The sequence below is a fragment of the Rosa chinensis genome, chromosome 5 (assembly GCF_002994745.2).
Source record: "Rosa chinensis cultivar Old Blush chromosome 5, RchiOBHm-V2, whole genome shotgun sequence".
Classification (NCBI taxonomy): Eukaryota; Viridiplantae; Streptophyta; class Magnoliopsida; order Rosales; family Rosaceae; genus Rosa; species Rosa chinensis.
In genome coordinates, this window is record NC_037092.1 from 86038494 (window position 1) to 86054314 (window position 15821).

The window sequence follows — 15821 nt, forward strand, 5'->3', positions numbered from 1 at the left end:
CTATCACAAGTAGTTTTTGTTCCATTGTGGATGTGCGCTTTGTTATTGCTGTAGGTTCTGGAGCATGCTTCTGTATGTCTCTCTGAATTTTTCATATTGGCTTCTTATAACTGAAGTTCATTCCATGTTTTCTTTGTGTATATGTACACAAAACAGGTGCTGATATAAGAATTCACCTCTGCCTCTAGCTGAAATAGGTAAACGCCAAGTTGACTTCTTTGATTGATTGTGTCATATTTATCTTGAACATGTATAAGATGTCATATTTATCTGGTATCATTAACTCTGGATACACTGGTTATATGAATTTGAACCAAGTAGCAAGTAAGATGAGTGAATTTGCTGGAAATCTGCAGAAACTGTCCTGCAGTACAGCCTTCTTTGGTATTTCTTTTTCCTGACTTATTGACCTCCAAATGACCTGAATTTTTGATATGTTTTACTTCTGTTAGTTAGCAAAGGATCTGGAAAGTTTCATTACATTTCGACATAAAGTGAATGTTTTGTGAATTTTCCCAGTTTGGTCTGTAATAGACAAAGTTCCAGAATTTTAAATGTTCCTCTGATTTTATGTTTTGATTTCAATGCCTTAATGTTTTTTATTTTGTTTGTATGGACACCTTCACGAAAGAATATGTGCATTTTGTTATTTATCTTGCTTACTGGACATTAAGCTAACATTGATTTTTCTATGTTTATATTACATGGCAAAAAGGGCAAAGCAAATGAAAACTCACAAGTAAAATGGTGCACTTGTGAGTGCGGTTATAATTTTCAATACTTGTAAATGACAACACATTTATTTTCATATTAGTGTTTGACTATTTGTATTTGAATATGGTACGATGACTCAATGGATATTTTTAATAGTAAACTACATATACCCCCTTGATAAGATTTCAAAACACAAAAAACTCCACAACATTTGGTTTTGAATATTTAAGGACAAAAGTTTACACTTAAGGACCATATGCTCTCCACTTGCCACATGTCATGAGTTAATTTACTTTTTTACCCTTAACTATTGATTTTGACTTGTAATCCCTTTATAAAGATTAAATCTTACAAATAAGGACAATTTGCTCTCCACTTGCCACATGTCATGAGTTAATTTATTTTTTTACCTTTAACTACTCATTTTGACTTTTAATCCCTTTATATTACTTTTTTTTTTCCGAGAATAATCCCTTTATGTTACTCCCCCCCGAGAATAATATGTTTATGATACTTTTTTCCCCCTTAACTACTCATTTTGACTTCTAATCCCTTTATATTACTTTTTTTTCTTTTTCTGAGAATAATCCCTTTATGTTACTTTTTTTTTTTAGAATAATCTGATTATATTACTTTTTTTTCTTCTTCTAAGAATAATCTATTTATGTTACTTCTCAAAAGCAAAAAAATAAATAAATAAATAAAATCTTCTACACTTTGCTAAGAGAAAGAATCTCAGACCTCACTCTCCTACAACTCTCATCTCATCGCCTAATCCTACTATTGCACTTGTCCAATCCTGCTACTGCACTCGCTGCACTCATACTCATCAAGTTCTGCTACTGCACTTGTACTCGTGTCCAGTTTTGCTACTCATGTTCTGCTACTGCACTCATTATCGCCTAATCCTGCTACTGCACTCGTCATCGCCTAATCCTGCTACTGCACCCGTCCAATTTGCTACTGCACTCATACTCGTCCAGTTCTGCTACTGCACTTATACTCGTGTTTTGCTACTGCTCTTGTACTCCTGTTCTGCTACTGCACTCGTCATCACCTAATCCTGCTACTGCACCCGTCCAATCTCACTACTGCACTCGCTGCACTCATACTCATCCAGTTCTGCTACTGCACTTGTACTCTTGTCCTGCTACTACACTCGTCATCGCTTAATCCTGCTACTGCACTCGTCATCGCTTAATCCTGCTACTGCACTCGCTGCACTCATACTCGTCTAGCTCTGCTACTGCACTCGTCATCGCTTAATCCTGCTACTGCACTCGCTGCACTCATACTCGTCTAGTTCTGCTACTGCACTTGTACTCTTGTTCTGCTACTGCACTCGTCATAGTAGTAGTCATAGTAGCAGTATTAGGAGCAATAGTAGTAGCAGGAGTAGTCGCAGGAGAAGTAGCAGTAGCAGGAGCAGGAGAAGTAGTAGTAGCAGGATCAGTAGCAGTAGCAGTAGCAGAAGCGATTCGAACTGTCAATCCATGAATGAAATTGAAGCCTCTAGTTGAATCTCGGGTTACTAAAATTTGAATACAAGATTCATCATTTCACCACAACTAAAACATCAACTTACAAAATAATATTGGCTACAATCAATCCAAAAAAAAAAACAAAAACAAAATAATAAGGCCGGAAAACAACAATCCATATATGACAGAAAAAAATACCACCTAAACGATAGAAATTCAAGCCCCACACAAAGTAAGACAACGAGGAGAGCTATATAACAAAATAATATTGGCTACAACCAATCCCAGAGAGTATGCAGGAGACAACAAGATGCTCCCATGCTCAGTTGCAAAAGCTTAATAATTTTCTCTTTTGATTTGGAAGGTAGGTTTCAGATATCAAGCAAAAAATGCATATTCACGACAAAAGAATGAAAGAAAAAGAGTGGTTGAGAAGCAATAGTTTGGAGGAGATTCCCAACTGCAGTAAAAAGAAAAAAAATTCAACTTCTAAGAAAAAGAAGATATATCTGCATATAGTCCAGAAGCAAGCTCTTCAAAGTTTTCAACGTCCAAACATAACTTTACTACTAATATCACATCAAAAAAACATCACAATTTGCATAAGAAATTTAAATAACCATATAACAGTTCAATACCAGGTAATCCAGAACCACTATAAACAGAACGACTTTGAATTTTCCTTTCACATTTCACATACCTATCAAAACCCGGTGACCTTTCCTTTCACATTAAATAACTAGTCATTGAATAAGTACATATCACAAGACATAAAATGAGAGGCAATGCTTCCTCTTATCCTATAAGTTTAATCTCAATACTTGCAACGTTACCAAGCATACAACTTGAAATCATTCAAGTCTTACGTACTCTATTTCCTATGCCCTGCATTCTCTGGTTACAATTCACTTTGTAAAGTTGGAAACTATCATATGCAATCATGCAATTCACTATCAGATGCTTCCTGGTCGTAGTCGTCGCCAGCAACACAGATTGGTCCTTACTGGACTGAATTATCACAGTTTTTTTGTTTGCCAACCCTAATCGATGAACCAATTCCTCAATTAGAAACCAAAATTTCAAAGCGAAACAAATCGAAAATGAAATTGAAAATGGGGGAATTACCAGATTGCTTGTAGGAGTGGAGATTCAAGAGGTTGCTGGGCTCCTTGCTGAACCTAACGCCGGCGTGGCTTCTGCCGAACTCCTTCACCAGAAAAGAGTTGTTCTTCTTCACTATCTCCCACATCAGTTGCCTGGAACCATCGCCATTCCTCTTACCCTGCACCAGATCACCCCAGATCGGAGATAAAAATAAAATCAATGATGAGTTTACAGCGGAGAAGAAGAACTGAGAGTACAGAGAGAGAGAGAGAGAGCCTGTTAGGATTTTGCTCTGGCCACAGATGAGAAATTTAGGGTATTGGATATTGGGTCAATGGCAATGTTCGTAAATTATGATGAAATTGGTGCATTTTGGTCATTTTCTATTAAAATTGAGATTAGGGCTTGCATCATTTGGCTTTTGGGCCTGGACTCATGTCCTTATTTGTATAAATCTTTTTGAAAGTGGGTTTTTTGTGTTTACATCTTTGGTCATGTGCTACTATGTAATTTTCTATATTTTTAACTATATTTTTTATGAGTTAATGTTAATTTCCTATTTGATTTAATGGATGCAGATATTAATTACTTAACTATTATTATTAATTATTTGTTTAATTTTGTGGAAATGGGTAAAAAATAATAATGATAATAATAATAAAACAAAATTAGCGTTTTGGACAACCATTTTAGCATCACAATTGGTATAAAATTATATAGGTTTATCTATTTATCAAAATATTTTAATAAAAATTTATAAATATATTTGTAATGGCAAACTAACCGTAGCACAATTTTAGCTGGAAGATTTGGCGGTTATTTTGAAAATACATACATTGCGACGACATCATAGCCGTAGCAAATACCTCTACATGGGCTACCCTGATGGAAATTTTGCAATGGAAGCTTGCGTAGCAAATTGCTGTCGCAAAACAATAACTGATGCGACGGTAAGAGAATACTGTTGCAATTACCTTATGCGACGGCATTTTACCGTCGAAAATGGATTTTGTGACGCCACCTATTGCAATGCCAACATTTCCGTCGCAAAAGGCTTAATTGTCCGCCGCAAAAGCCTAATTTGCTGCCGCAAAAGCAATTGTTTTTAGTAGTGACGTGTCATTCTTTCATTCGTTGCAGGATTTTCGTGTTTACAAATTGGCACGCCCAGTAGGACCATCTCTGCCTCTCATCTCTTTCTCTGACAATCTCAAGTCGCCATCCTCAACAAATGACTTCAAAGATGATTCAACTCAAATCAACAAACAAGACCAATAAGGTACCTACTCCAAAAATGAGTAGAAACCTTAACAATTGTATCGTTCGGAAAAGGTCGTCTCAACTTGTGAGATTCACAATTCATCCATCCAAGTCGTGGAAGATGATCACCACTTTCACAACAGTGGGGGCCAACATCACGAAGCAAGGGTGTTCAACATGCTTAAGCAACTCAACAAAACATTCTCCCTCGCCCATTGCCAGTGTTGATCTGCATACACACCCTATGCCCCAAATCATATCCTAATAACCAAAAGGAAGAGATTTTGGAAGATGCCTCTTTCGCTATGCAAGTCATGGTAGTAGGGGTCACCACCGTGGAAGAACAGGCCATCCAAATAGCCCAATTACACTACTAAAAAAAACTTCAATTGCGACGGCAGTTTGCGACCGCAAATAGTATTTTGCCGTAGCAAATACTTTTCGCGACGACAGATTGAGCATTTGAGACAGAAATGTTAGCGTTGCAATAGATGGCGTCACAAGATCCATTTGCGACGGTAAATTTCCATTGCAAAAAGTATTCGCGACGGAAAACTGTTGCCGTCGTAATGGCTAAACTATTTGTGACGGGTACTTTGATGTCGCAAAAAGATACTTCATTTAAAAAAAAAAAAAAAAAAGGTGAATTGGTTGCGACAGAAACTTTGCCGTCGCAAAAGAATATTTCATTTATTAAAAAAAAAACGGTGTGAGTTGCACACCAAAGCCAGTATCATCTACAACAAATATCAAAAATTAAAAAAAAATATTGCAAAGACTAGCCAAAGGTTGTTTAAAAACAAAGATCAGCCAAAGCAACCCATGCCAACACTACAGCACCTTCATTAGATGTCGAAGAAATGGCCAAACTATCAACATTATCAAAATCAAGGGCATTAAGTAAAAATTCTTCAGGTTTTGGAAAGTGTTAAATTAAATTCACTTGACAAAACCACATACTCATTACTAAGTAAACTTCCAGAATTCCCATCAAGCAGCTCACCATAACATACATGTCCCGCCCCTGCACCAAAAAACAGCTAAAGAACTCAATTTGAAATTCATGTAAATGACAGAAATTCATATTCCATTTCATTGACCAAAAAGTACAAAATGACGATGTGTAATCCTATTTATTCTGCTGGCTGAACTAATTGGCATCAATGGCTTTAGTCAGGTTAACAATCTAAGGGTGAGGGGTAAAATCATGCCACTAACACCATTACTGTTATTATTCTTCATCAATAAATACAATGCATAAGTTTGATTAAATGAGTGAACAACCAATAAAGCTTTTGCAAGAGTGTAACCTTTCAGAATCAAAATGAACAATGACTTATAAGTTAGCACTAATGAGATAATATCAAAATAACCAAGCAGAACAATGACAAGGATGAAGCACAACGAATCAAATGTACTTCAAAGTTCCAGTAGACTTCATATAAAAGAAGATATAACATCAACAAAGCCAAGACTAATATAGCATGTATAAACTAAACAACAATATAGGCACCTTCAATTTAAAGTATGCCAAAGACGTCTTCTCCTATATCAACTCACCCAGCCAAAAAACTCAATGTAGTTTATAGTCAGTGCTTAAGAGTTAATAGTTAAAACATCAAAACATCACAACATATAGCCAGAAAATGCACAAGTAATCAACGAACCATGGAAATATGAAATTGAAGAAAATTGTACCTCCTTGTCAACTTGATATGCAGAGGATATGTGGTCTGGATCCTGAGGTGCTGATGACACGTTCTCATTGTTTCCAAACTCTGATATTCCAGATTTCAACTGTTGTGTAATTTGATCCACCGGAGTCTGCTCAAAATTGTCCCACCAAACGAGGCAGTAAGTTAGTAGGTTGATATTGAGAGAGTTTGTAGTAATAGATTTTGTGACAAACTATTTCGTTTAATTTCAAAAATGAAAACAGAAAATACCTATAATATATAGAGGCTAGCAAAGTTCGGCTCATAATGAAACAAAATAACAAAAAAAAAAATGTCACTTCAAAACAGAAATCTTTAAGTACGTTGGATCATATTTAATTCATATGTCATCATGTCCAAATCTCAGGAACCATGTTTTTATGGTACAACATCTATACCTGCTTGGCCAGTGCATCCATCTTAGACTGATATTGGATTAACTTTGACCTCTGAAATCCCACCCATTTCCAGTTAAAGGCCTGGTTTAGGTTCTTCAGTGAGACTGCAACACAACGAAGCATTTTCTATTGCTGACAAAAACAAACTCCAGTAACTATACTTAACGTCTTAACCAGAGCTACAAAGCCCTGAATACAGAAAAACACACACATGCTTGCAAGGGCATGACATGTGTGTGGACACAGACAACTCCATTAAGTTATTCAACAATTAACCATAGAATGAGCATGCAGCCTAGCAGAGATGAAAGGGAATAAGAGATGTCCTGATTATATATGTTCTAGTAATCAGTTTTGAATGTATTATAAACTAAGATCATTACTTACAGATTTTATATCCACACACACATATTCTGACTATTTCATTTCAAATGAATTACAATCATAAGAACATCAAACTTACTTGCAGTCTTGTCTTAACAACCCACAATGGATTTGTTGAAATAGCTGTTGCAGCCCCAGCAGCAGCTATCATATTTTCACCAATTGAGAGTTTGCCACCATCCTCTACATTATGACAATATAGAATGTTTGAACCAACTACTACATAGTCTCTAGATCTCATAAATAAACCACTATTATGTACTTCATACAAATTCAAAAATCACAAACACAAATTGAAACACATAATTCCAATACATTAGGTACTAAATCTAGGACTGTTAAAAATCGAAACTTGCTCCAATAACTTATTGAACCCAGAATTACCTCTTTGACCAGTTAGCATGCCGTGGACCTAGAACCTGGTCTTGATGACATCCAAAGGGCAGATGAACGTAGCCACCATAGAACCTGAAAAGATCAAATTTTTCAATCTAAAAACAATTCAGAAACGAAGAGAATTTCATCAGATTCCTAAATGCGCCAAACCCTAGAAATTGAGGGGGTTGGACTTCTGCTGAACAGGAGGTCGGTTGTTAGAAGAAGATGATGCCCTAAATCCAAGAACAAAAATCAACAAATACACAATTCCAAATCAAACGAGATTAGTAGAAGCACTAGCCAAAGTGTACCGTCCTCGCCCTCATCCTCCTCCTCCTCCTCATCCGAATTGACCACCGCTTCGAGATCAAGAAAGTCCGCACCGGAGAGCCTCTTTTTGCTCCGCTTACGACTCCCACGGCCACCATGGTGTGCTATACCAAAACCACACTCAAACACTAAAACCCTCTAAAACGAAAGCTCAATAACAAACACCCAGAAACCAATTCACCTGTAGAAGCAGCCGGCGACGATTTGAAGCTCCGAGAAAACTCCGGTTGCGGAAATTTGACCCTTCTAGGCGTGCTTGGCTGTATCTGGGTCTCTGTCGACGTCTGCGGTAGTCGAGACAGCATATATGACTCAGAGCTTGGGCGAGAGAGAGAGAGAGAGAGAATTGAGGCTGTAGAGGGAAAAAAAATTGAGCTTTTTACCAATAACTACAAATAATCACATATATTTATCAAGAGCAGGCTCTATACTCCGGAAGCCCGTGCGGCCAAACATATTAACGGGCTGTTAGCCCATCTAAACCTGATGAGAGCAATAGCACTCGAAGTTTAAACAAATTACGCAACGTGCCATTAACACATGTATTAGCCATTTCTCCCAAAATCAAAACAGTCCCAAAATCAAAATCCTTTCTAGATCTATAGATCTAGGGCTCCGATGAAGCGACCGAAGCAGCGACACGGTGAAGCTAGCAGGAGAAGCAAGGCGGCGAAGTGATCGGAGAATCGAGATGGTGAAGCTAGGTAACGAAGCGATCGGAGAATCGAGATGGTGAAGCTAGGCAATGAAACGATCAGAGAAGCAACGCGGTGAAGGTAGGCCGAGAAGCGAGGAGGCGAAGCGAGATGGTGAAGTTAGGCAACGAAGAGATCGGAGAAGCAACGCGGTGAAGCTAGGCCTGGAAGCGAGGCGGCGAAGTGATCGGAGAACTGAGGAGACGAAGCTAGACGAAGAAGCTATTTTTTGGTCTTAGCCTGCAAATCTACTGGCAAGGAACTCGGCGAAACTAAGGTTTGTTCTCAGCCTACAAATCCACTGAAGAGTGAGATCAATATCAATTAAGATGAGTTTCTAAGCAAAGAAATTTGATTTTATGTGACTGATGATGAATTGTATGAGCTTATTGAGAGCTAGTCAGTACCATTAAAATGCTTGCAACATGTGCAATCTATGATTATTGAGAGTCAGTAGCATTAAAATACTGCAATATGTGCAATCTATGATTATATGGACCCTCTAAGGATCATTAACTTTAGTTTCTGAGGCTCAGTAGCTTTTGTTTCTGAGATTTGCTTGTTTTGATGGAAGATGATGAGTTTTGTGACTCAATAGTACAAAATGAATTGTATGAGCTTTAGTTTCTGAGGGTCAGTAGTCTTAGCTTCATGATTTCACTAACACTATGTTTATTGTCCTCAAACTTGTGTTAGAAGAATAGCTATTGGTTCTGGTTTTTGTAATTGAGTGTTTTGAATTGGCATGATGATGTTGCTGTTCAGTAAACTTTTGAGGGTCAGTACACTACTGAGGGTCAGTAAATTACTGAGGATCAGTAATCATATATTTGCTGGAGCTTTGTAGAATAGGGAGGCTAATTCATTCTATTTTTTTGTGATCTTCATAATTGACATGCTCTGTTGGAGAATGTTGTTATGAGTCATTATGGTGTTACTTAGATAGGTCTTAAATGTTTGGATAAATAATAGTGCCAAATCGTATCTAGTTTATGTTCCATAATGATTACTTTATTAACATGTCAAGATCATTCTTTGAGTGACATCTTTAAGTTTCTGATATATATGCAATGATGACATATGTGCCTTTCTGTATGTGATGGTTGATTTAAGAGGTTTGGGATTGTGAATGGTGTAACTGAAGTTAGAGAACCATATGTATTGCTATTGAGGGTCAGTATGCTATTAGTTCAGTAACCCTATGTGTATTGCAACCTCATTTGATGTTTTTTAATGAGGATCAATAGTTTTAGCTTCATGAGTGCATTCGCTTGATTGCATGAGGTATTCAACTCAATTCTATTATCGGTTCAATTGAGCTTGCATTTTTAGACAGGTTTATTAGCTTTACTTTATGAGAAGATCATTGCAATTATGTCTACCTATAGGCTCTGTGGATATTTGACCTTATTATTGCTGGTAGTATTGCTCTGTGGATATTTTCTTAATCAAATATTTGAGGGTCAGTACACTATTGAGGGTCAGTACTCATATATTTGCATTTCTCATAATACACAGCTTAATCGCAATGGCAAAAGAGGATGGTTGCTGCAATAGACCAAAAGGATGTATCGATTGGAACAAAGAAGATAAGAGCACAGAGACTGGATTACATACAGTTCTTTGTTTATTAGATTGGGATATTATTATATAAATGAGTAGTTTATTAGAAAAGTTAAGATGAAATGTAATAGTTCTCTGTTCCTTTGTATATTTCACAACCTCAAAAAAATACTATTTTGTATAGCAAAGACATAAGCATAAATGGAAAAAGTATGGGTTGATTGCTCATGAAGATAGAACTGATTCAATTCAAAAATGAAGAGAATCAGAGCTCGTTTCAAATGAAGAGGAAACTAGATCTACTAAACTGAACTAAATGAAAAACATATCCAGTTCTAAGCGAAGGGTATTTTAGTAAAATACTATTTAACAGAAAATTTGAAAGAAAACGGAAGTTAGCCCGCATGGGCTTGGCCTTTGCGTATGGGTAAGCTACAGTACCGCATGGATTTCCTCAAAATACAGCCTGCGCATGGAAAAAGTTGGGCTGAGTTTGTAGTTTGTGGTAATTTGCTAAAAAGAATTAGGGCTTCAGTTAGTGGGAAATTTGGCACAAAAAACAAAAGAAAAAACAGAGGGAAAAAAATTAGGATAGGTGTCACGATGTTATTTGTTTTTCTGATGGTTGTTTTCCCACTTTTCCGTGGTAAGATTTTTTTTCTTCTTTTTATAAATAAGTTTGGGAAAACTTCACCATGGTCATTAAGTTATGACTTATTCGACACTTAACTCACTGTATTTTCAACAATATCACTTAACTCACTCAGTTTTACATCTGTCTTTCACTTAACTCATTTTTTAAGTTAAAACTCACTCAGTTTTAAAAAAGAAAAAGTTAGAAATGCATTTTTTAAGTGTTTTGACAAATATACCCTCAATTTTAACGGCTTCTAACAGTAAAATTAACGGCAGTGAGTTAAGTGAAAGACAGATGTAAAACTGAGTGAGTTAAGTGATATTGTTGAAAATACAGTGAGTTAAGTGTCGAATAAGTCATAATTCAGTGACCATTGGTGATATTTCCCCAATAAGTTTTGCGACCGCAAAAGGAAAAAGGGTCGCAATTGATTTCAAAGTTACTATGGCAAAGATTTTCCGTCGCAAATAATAACTCTTAATCGCGAAGGTACATTTTCCGTAGCAATAGGGTCTCAATTGCTACGACAATTGATGCCGAAGTAAAAAGGCGAAGCAATTGATGTTTATTTTAGTAGTGTTAGCTGAAGCAGTTGAGAAGCTACAGAAAACTATTGAAGAGAAGGATATGGAAATTGCTGCGCTCATGGAGAAGTTAGAAACTCAACGTGGCGATGACTCAGAACACCTCACTTGGGATCCTCCAATTCACTCTAAACTCCTAGATCTCAACTTCAGTCATGGTATCGCCAGGCTAATCAATGGGAGTCCCATCACATAACTTCCACCGGCCATTGCTAACCCTGGCTATGGTACCTGCCGGTATCGGCTAGGCACCAGAACCCCTTCATCCCCTCCTCTATTGGCAATCCCAGCAGCAGGCTCTTCAGCCCTTTCACTCATTTTTGTCTTACCAGCCCGTTTAGGACCCATCACATCAATCTGCCAATAGGTACGGATATCAGTCAATTTCTCAGTCTAACTTCTTATACCCAAACCACAACCATGCCTAGATTCCTATTCTACCCAGAATCCGGTTAACGCAAGACCAGGATAGAATTGGAAACCACCTTTTCAAACACGACAAGTTGGTTTATATTCTACGATCATTATACATCCAAAATTACCCAACCTATTCATTTCACCAGTAGCAAAGCAAAACATAAACATTCAAATTCAGAAAGTCTGTACCTTTGAATTAATTTATGGGAAATTGTTGAATTCCGCAAGCGGTCGCGAACTCTTCGAAGCTTCTTCAACACCAGGAAAGACAAAAGGTACCACCTCTTTTGATACACTACCCACTTTTCAGAAATCTTCTCAACCTTTCTTTTTCTGGGTACACTGCACTCTCAGCAAAAACCTTGCACTACGCCAAAACCAGGGAAGGAGCAGTCCTGCTTTCCTTTTTTCCTTTATTTATATACCATAAAGAGCAACATTAGCCCTGGAAAAAATTTAAGGAATTAAGATGAAATTAATTGAGATTAATTTTATTTTTTTGATAACTGATAATGACACTCGGGGAATTTTTTAGAAAACTTTACTAAGGTGAATCTTCAATTTGTTAACTCGAATGTAAAGTAAGTTTCACGATGAGTTCGTGATAGTTTTTGTGCAAGTTTTCGGACGTCTAAACTATTTGTTACGAATTTTAGAATTTGCGAATTGATAAATTCATTTTTAATCAAAGGATTTAATTTCGGTGCAATCTAGGCCGTTGGTTTTGCACCGACAATATCTCCTCCGTCCGGCTATTTCTCGAAGGTGGATCACCGGCTCTAGGAACGTCTCGACGAAGCCTATGGCTTGGGTTTCCACCGACGAGCTCCACCGAAGCCAATTCGAAGCTGAGAAATTTCTACGGTTTCGGTGGTTCTTCTGCATTCTCCGGCGACTCCGAGCCGATGACGACATGCAAGGTAAGGAAATTAGTTTTCTCGTTGAGCTCTACGGTCTGGTATAACTATTTTTCGATTTTGATTGAGTTTTGAGGAATTGATGTTTTGGGTATAATTCGTCCATCGCCGTGTACAACTGTTCAGATTACAGGTCTAGATTTCCTTTGGTCATTTCGATCTTCAATTGGAACTCTGGGCTTGAGTTAATCCTAGAATATATCTTAAATGCAGAATGGTCGAGGTGGTGAGAATCCTAGAAGTGAGCTATCTCTGTGAATAGGAAACAGAATAGCTATTGTTGCTGCTGTGCTTGACAATATCAAGTTCGTTGTTGCCATGATAGTCAGTCATTGACTATGGGGAATGGAATTGAAGTGAACAGTGAGAGTTCATTATTATCAAGAATTTTCATTGAAGGTAATAGTCTCAAACTGCACATTGGTTTGATATGTAATTAATAAGTAGACGAGATTGATTTGGACGCTATTAATCATTTAGCTTGGAGTTGTGAATTTGACCTACTAGTAATTGTATAACTAGAATCACATACCCAGTACATGCATATTTGTATTTGGTCTGTGATTATCCACTGTTAGTGAAATTCATGGTTTTAGTATCAAGTATAAACTTGAGTTATGTCATCTTCAAAAATTGGCAGAATTGTTCAGACCAGAATATGCCAAGAATAGATGGAGAGAAAAATTAGGCGAAAGGAAAAAACGCGCCTCACGCGCCTTATCTTTTTCTCTCTGTGAAAGCAACCGATTGTGATAATTGACTATGGTGCTCATCGGCGTTGTCCTCTTGTTTCCGGCATCGATCGAGTCAATCTTGTAGTCTGGTGGCGTCCCCGGTGTTCTCCGCCCTTCCACCGGGAAGGGGTGGAGAAGAAGATGGGTCCTTGTTTCAACAGAAACGAAATCGAAACGATACGGAGCTGAGTTCTGAATTGGCAGCTCTCAGAATGGAAGACTTGGATTCGCGACGGGTTGAGACCTCTCCATCTTCACCTGTGCCCAGCTATGCGAGTCTACTGAAAAATCCGGTTGATCGCTTCCATCAAACCATGGTGGAAGACTTCGAAATGACTGATGAGGATTATTCTTACTCTGCTGGTAAGCATGGTCTTAACGTCTCCTTCTCTCAGAAAGTTCATAATAAACTCGATTATGACTGCCGTAGTGCTGTAATTGTGAAATTGATGGGGAAGCCAAATTCTACTAATGCGTTGGATTTTATGCTAAGGGGCTTAAGGAGAAAATGGCAGCTTAAGGGTGGTTGGCACTTGATTGATCTTCCTAATGACTATTTCATTGTTAAATTCAACCTTGATGAAGATATGAATCAGGTTCTCTATGGTGGACCTTGGATCCTAGTTGGGCAAACATTGGTTGTGCAGAAATGGAGACCTGAGTTTGATCCAGCTGAGGAGAAAATAAGTCGAATGGCTTTATGGGTAAGACTCTCCGGTTTGCCTGTGAAATACTTTAAGGAATTCACAATTGCTAAGATTGGTAGAATAATTGGGGATGTTGTGAAGATTGATCAGGTGACTCTTGGCCAAGCTAGAGGCAAATTTGCCCGTGTCTATATTGAAATTGACCTGAGTAAACCTTTAAGGCTATTTGTAGAAGTCGAGGGTGTGGTTTATGGAGTTGTCTATGAGGGAATTTCTATGATCTGTTTTGAATGCGGCTGCTATGGTCATGTTAAGGATAAATGTCCCCATATTCACACTAAGAATGTTACTTACTCAAATGCTTCTGTGAATGCTAATCATACATCCAGTGATGGCAGTGGCCCTGATGTTTCCAATGATAATACTCAACAGGATATGGATACTGCCCAAGTGAATGTGGTTCCCTCTCCACCCATCATGAAGAAAGACATGGGTCCTTGGATGTTGATGACATACAAGAATAAAAGGAGAACTAACACTAACAATGGGGATGTTAAGAAAGTTCAAGGCTCTGGATCTCGATTTGCGGTGCTTCAGGAGGTTTCTGGGGAGGAAAATATCAGAAATGAGATGAATGCTCCTCTTAGCAATGAACCAGCTTCTGCTTCTGACCCACCAATTGTTAAGCTATGGAAGAATCTACAAGAGAAAGTTCAACTAACCAAGGTGCCTAAAGAAAATGATGATAAAGCTTCTGATAAGAGCAATAGGAAGAGAGTGATGAATGAAGAAATGAAAAGATCGAAAGATAAGCTTCCTGCAAGAGTTCCGATGAAAGATGTGTCTAATGAAGTGATTGGACCCTCTGGTAGTGGAGCTGTGCCCAAATTCACTATGTGGTATCAGAGGAAGAGCAAAGTTTTAACTAATCCTGGTACTAGTACTATTGGTGTGGGTATTAGTACTAGTATTTGTCAGGAGAATAATGTGCAAAGTTGTTGTGTTCCAGCAGTGTTTGGCCATTGTCCTCCGGAGGAGAAAGTGTCGAATGGGGATTGTTCAATGGAGGAGACAATATCTAATGCAGCTGAAAATTTTGTTGAGAAGACCTTTACTGATAACAGTGTTTTGGCACAAGTTCAAGAGACTCCTTCCCTTCCTGTGGAAGGTATTGTTTCTGAAAATTAAGGGATCCCTCCCTACCTTATCGCCATCTTCCAATGTTTAAAATCTTATGTTGGAATGTGCGTGGTGCTGGGGGTAAGAAGTTTAAATCAGCTATTCCTGATCTTGTCCACTTTTATAAGTTGATATTTCACTACTAGAATTATGGCCCCAGACATCGGCCAAAAACCGATGAGAAACAAAAACCCAACCGATGTCTTTGTGGGTGATGAGAAAGATCCGGAAAATGCAGACATCGGTTTTTAGCCGATGTCTAGTATTCGTGTAGACATCGGTTCCTAATTATAAATCGATGTAAATATGTTTAAATGATAACAAACTTACATGTTTTACTATTGTTAAACCCACATTTTATTGTATTTAATGCTTAAAGAAATATAGATTACACAATACAAGTTTGCGTTTTAACATCGTTATTCATTTAAGAACCGATGACTGATACTGTTACAGACATCGGTTCCCATTTTGGAACTGATGTCTGGTACTGTTACAGACATTAGTTCCCATTTTGGAACTGATGTCTGGTACTCTGTAACATATCGTTTTCGACAAAAAATCGATGTCTGTATATTTTAGTAACATCGATTTCCATTTTGGAACTGATGTCTGGTACTCAGTAACATATCGTTTTCGACAAAAAATCGATGTCTGTATATTTCAGTAACATCGATTTTCATT

The 15821-nt window shown here is 37.7% G+C and overlaps 3 protein-coding genes across 16 annotated transcripts; 1 reads left to right on the forward strand and 2 right to left on the reverse strand.

The window, feature by feature from the left end:
• Positions 1-2792: 2792 nt before the first annotated feature.
• On the reverse strand, positions 2793-5082 carry LOC112167543 (60S ribosomal protein L28-1). Its single transcript, XM_024304570.2, has 3 exons — positions 4274-5082; positions 3321-3477; positions 2793-3235 (listed from the first exon to the last, which is right to left on the reverse strand). Exons 1-3 carry the CDS (start codon positions 4286-4288, stop codon positions 3051-3053), a joined length of 357 nt encoding a protein of 118 aa, XP_024160338.2. The 5' UTR covers positions 4289-5082; the 3' UTR covers positions 2793-3050.
• A 293-nt stretch (positions 5083-5375) lies between these two features.
• Positions 5376-12049, reverse strand: LOC112202329. Of its 9 annotated transcripts, XM_024343314.2 has the most exons (8): positions 7946-8340; positions 7746-7868; positions 7603-7667; positions 7441-7524; positions 7136-7239; positions 6673-6798; positions 6258-6383; positions 5376-5583 (listed from the first exon to the last, which is right to left on the reverse strand). In XM_024343314.2, the coding sequence occupies exons 4-8, from the start codon at positions 7457-7459 to the stop codon at positions 5488-5490; spliced, it is 471 nt and encodes a 156-aa protein (XP_024199082.1). In that variant the 5' UTR covers positions 7460-7524; positions 7603-7667; positions 7746-7868; positions 7946-8340; the 3' UTR covers positions 5376-5487. The 9 variants fall into 9 exon arrangements, 8 of the variants coding, with proteins under 8 accessions (XP_024199082.1, XP_024199078.1, XP_024199081.1 ...); XM_024343310.2 differs by adding an exon at positions 11850-12049 and having other exon boundaries at positions 7441-7868; positions 7946-8116; XM_024343313.2 differs by lacking the exon at positions 7603-7667 and having other exon boundaries at positions 7736-7868.
• LOC112202328 (uncharacterized protein At4g02000-like) lies at positions 11610-15369 on the forward strand. 6 transcript variants are annotated; one of them, XM_040519505.1, is made up of 5 exons: positions 11610-11935; positions 12375-12580; positions 12791-12976; positions 13218-14015; positions 14100-15369. In XM_040519505.1, the coding sequence occupies exons 4-5, from the start codon at positions 13524-13526 to the stop codon at positions 15144-15146; spliced, it is 1539 nt and encodes a 512-aa protein (XP_040375439.1). In that variant the 5' UTR covers positions 11610-11935; positions 12375-12580; positions 12791-12976; positions 13218-13523; the 3' UTR covers positions 15147-15369. The 6 variants fall into 6 exon arrangements, with proteins under 6 accessions (XP_040375439.1, XP_040375441.1, XP_040375437.1 ...); XM_040519507.1 differs by having other exon boundaries at positions 14391-15369; XM_040519503.1 differs by having other exon boundaries at positions 12352-12580; positions 13218-15369.
• The last annotated feature ends 452 nt before the right edge of the window (positions 15370-15821 follow it).

What these genes read in the sequence shown, in the direction of transcription:
- LOC112167543 (XM_024304570.2), bottom strand. An exon ending in CCACTCCTACAAGCAATCTG is followed by an intron (nt 3,236 to 3,320) that starts GTAATTCCCCCA and finishes TTCATCGATTAG; the next exon opens with GGTTGGCAAACAAAAAAACT.
- LOC112202329 (XM_040519522.1), bottom strand. An exon ending in TTGTTAAGACAAGACTGCAA is followed by an intron (nt 6,799 to 7,135) that starts GTAAGTTTGATG and finishes TGTCAGCAATAG; the next exon opens with AAAATGCTTCGTTGTGTTGC. An exon ending in CATATCAAGTTGACAAGGAG is followed by an intron (nt 5,584 to 6,257) that starts GTACAATTTTCT and finishes TTTTTGGTGCAG; the next exon opens with GGGCGGGACATGTATGTTAT.
- LOC112202328 (XM_040519503.1), top strand. Translation starts at nt 13,524, where the DNA reads ATGGAAGACTTGGATTCGCGACGGGTTGAGACCTCTCCATCTTCACCT.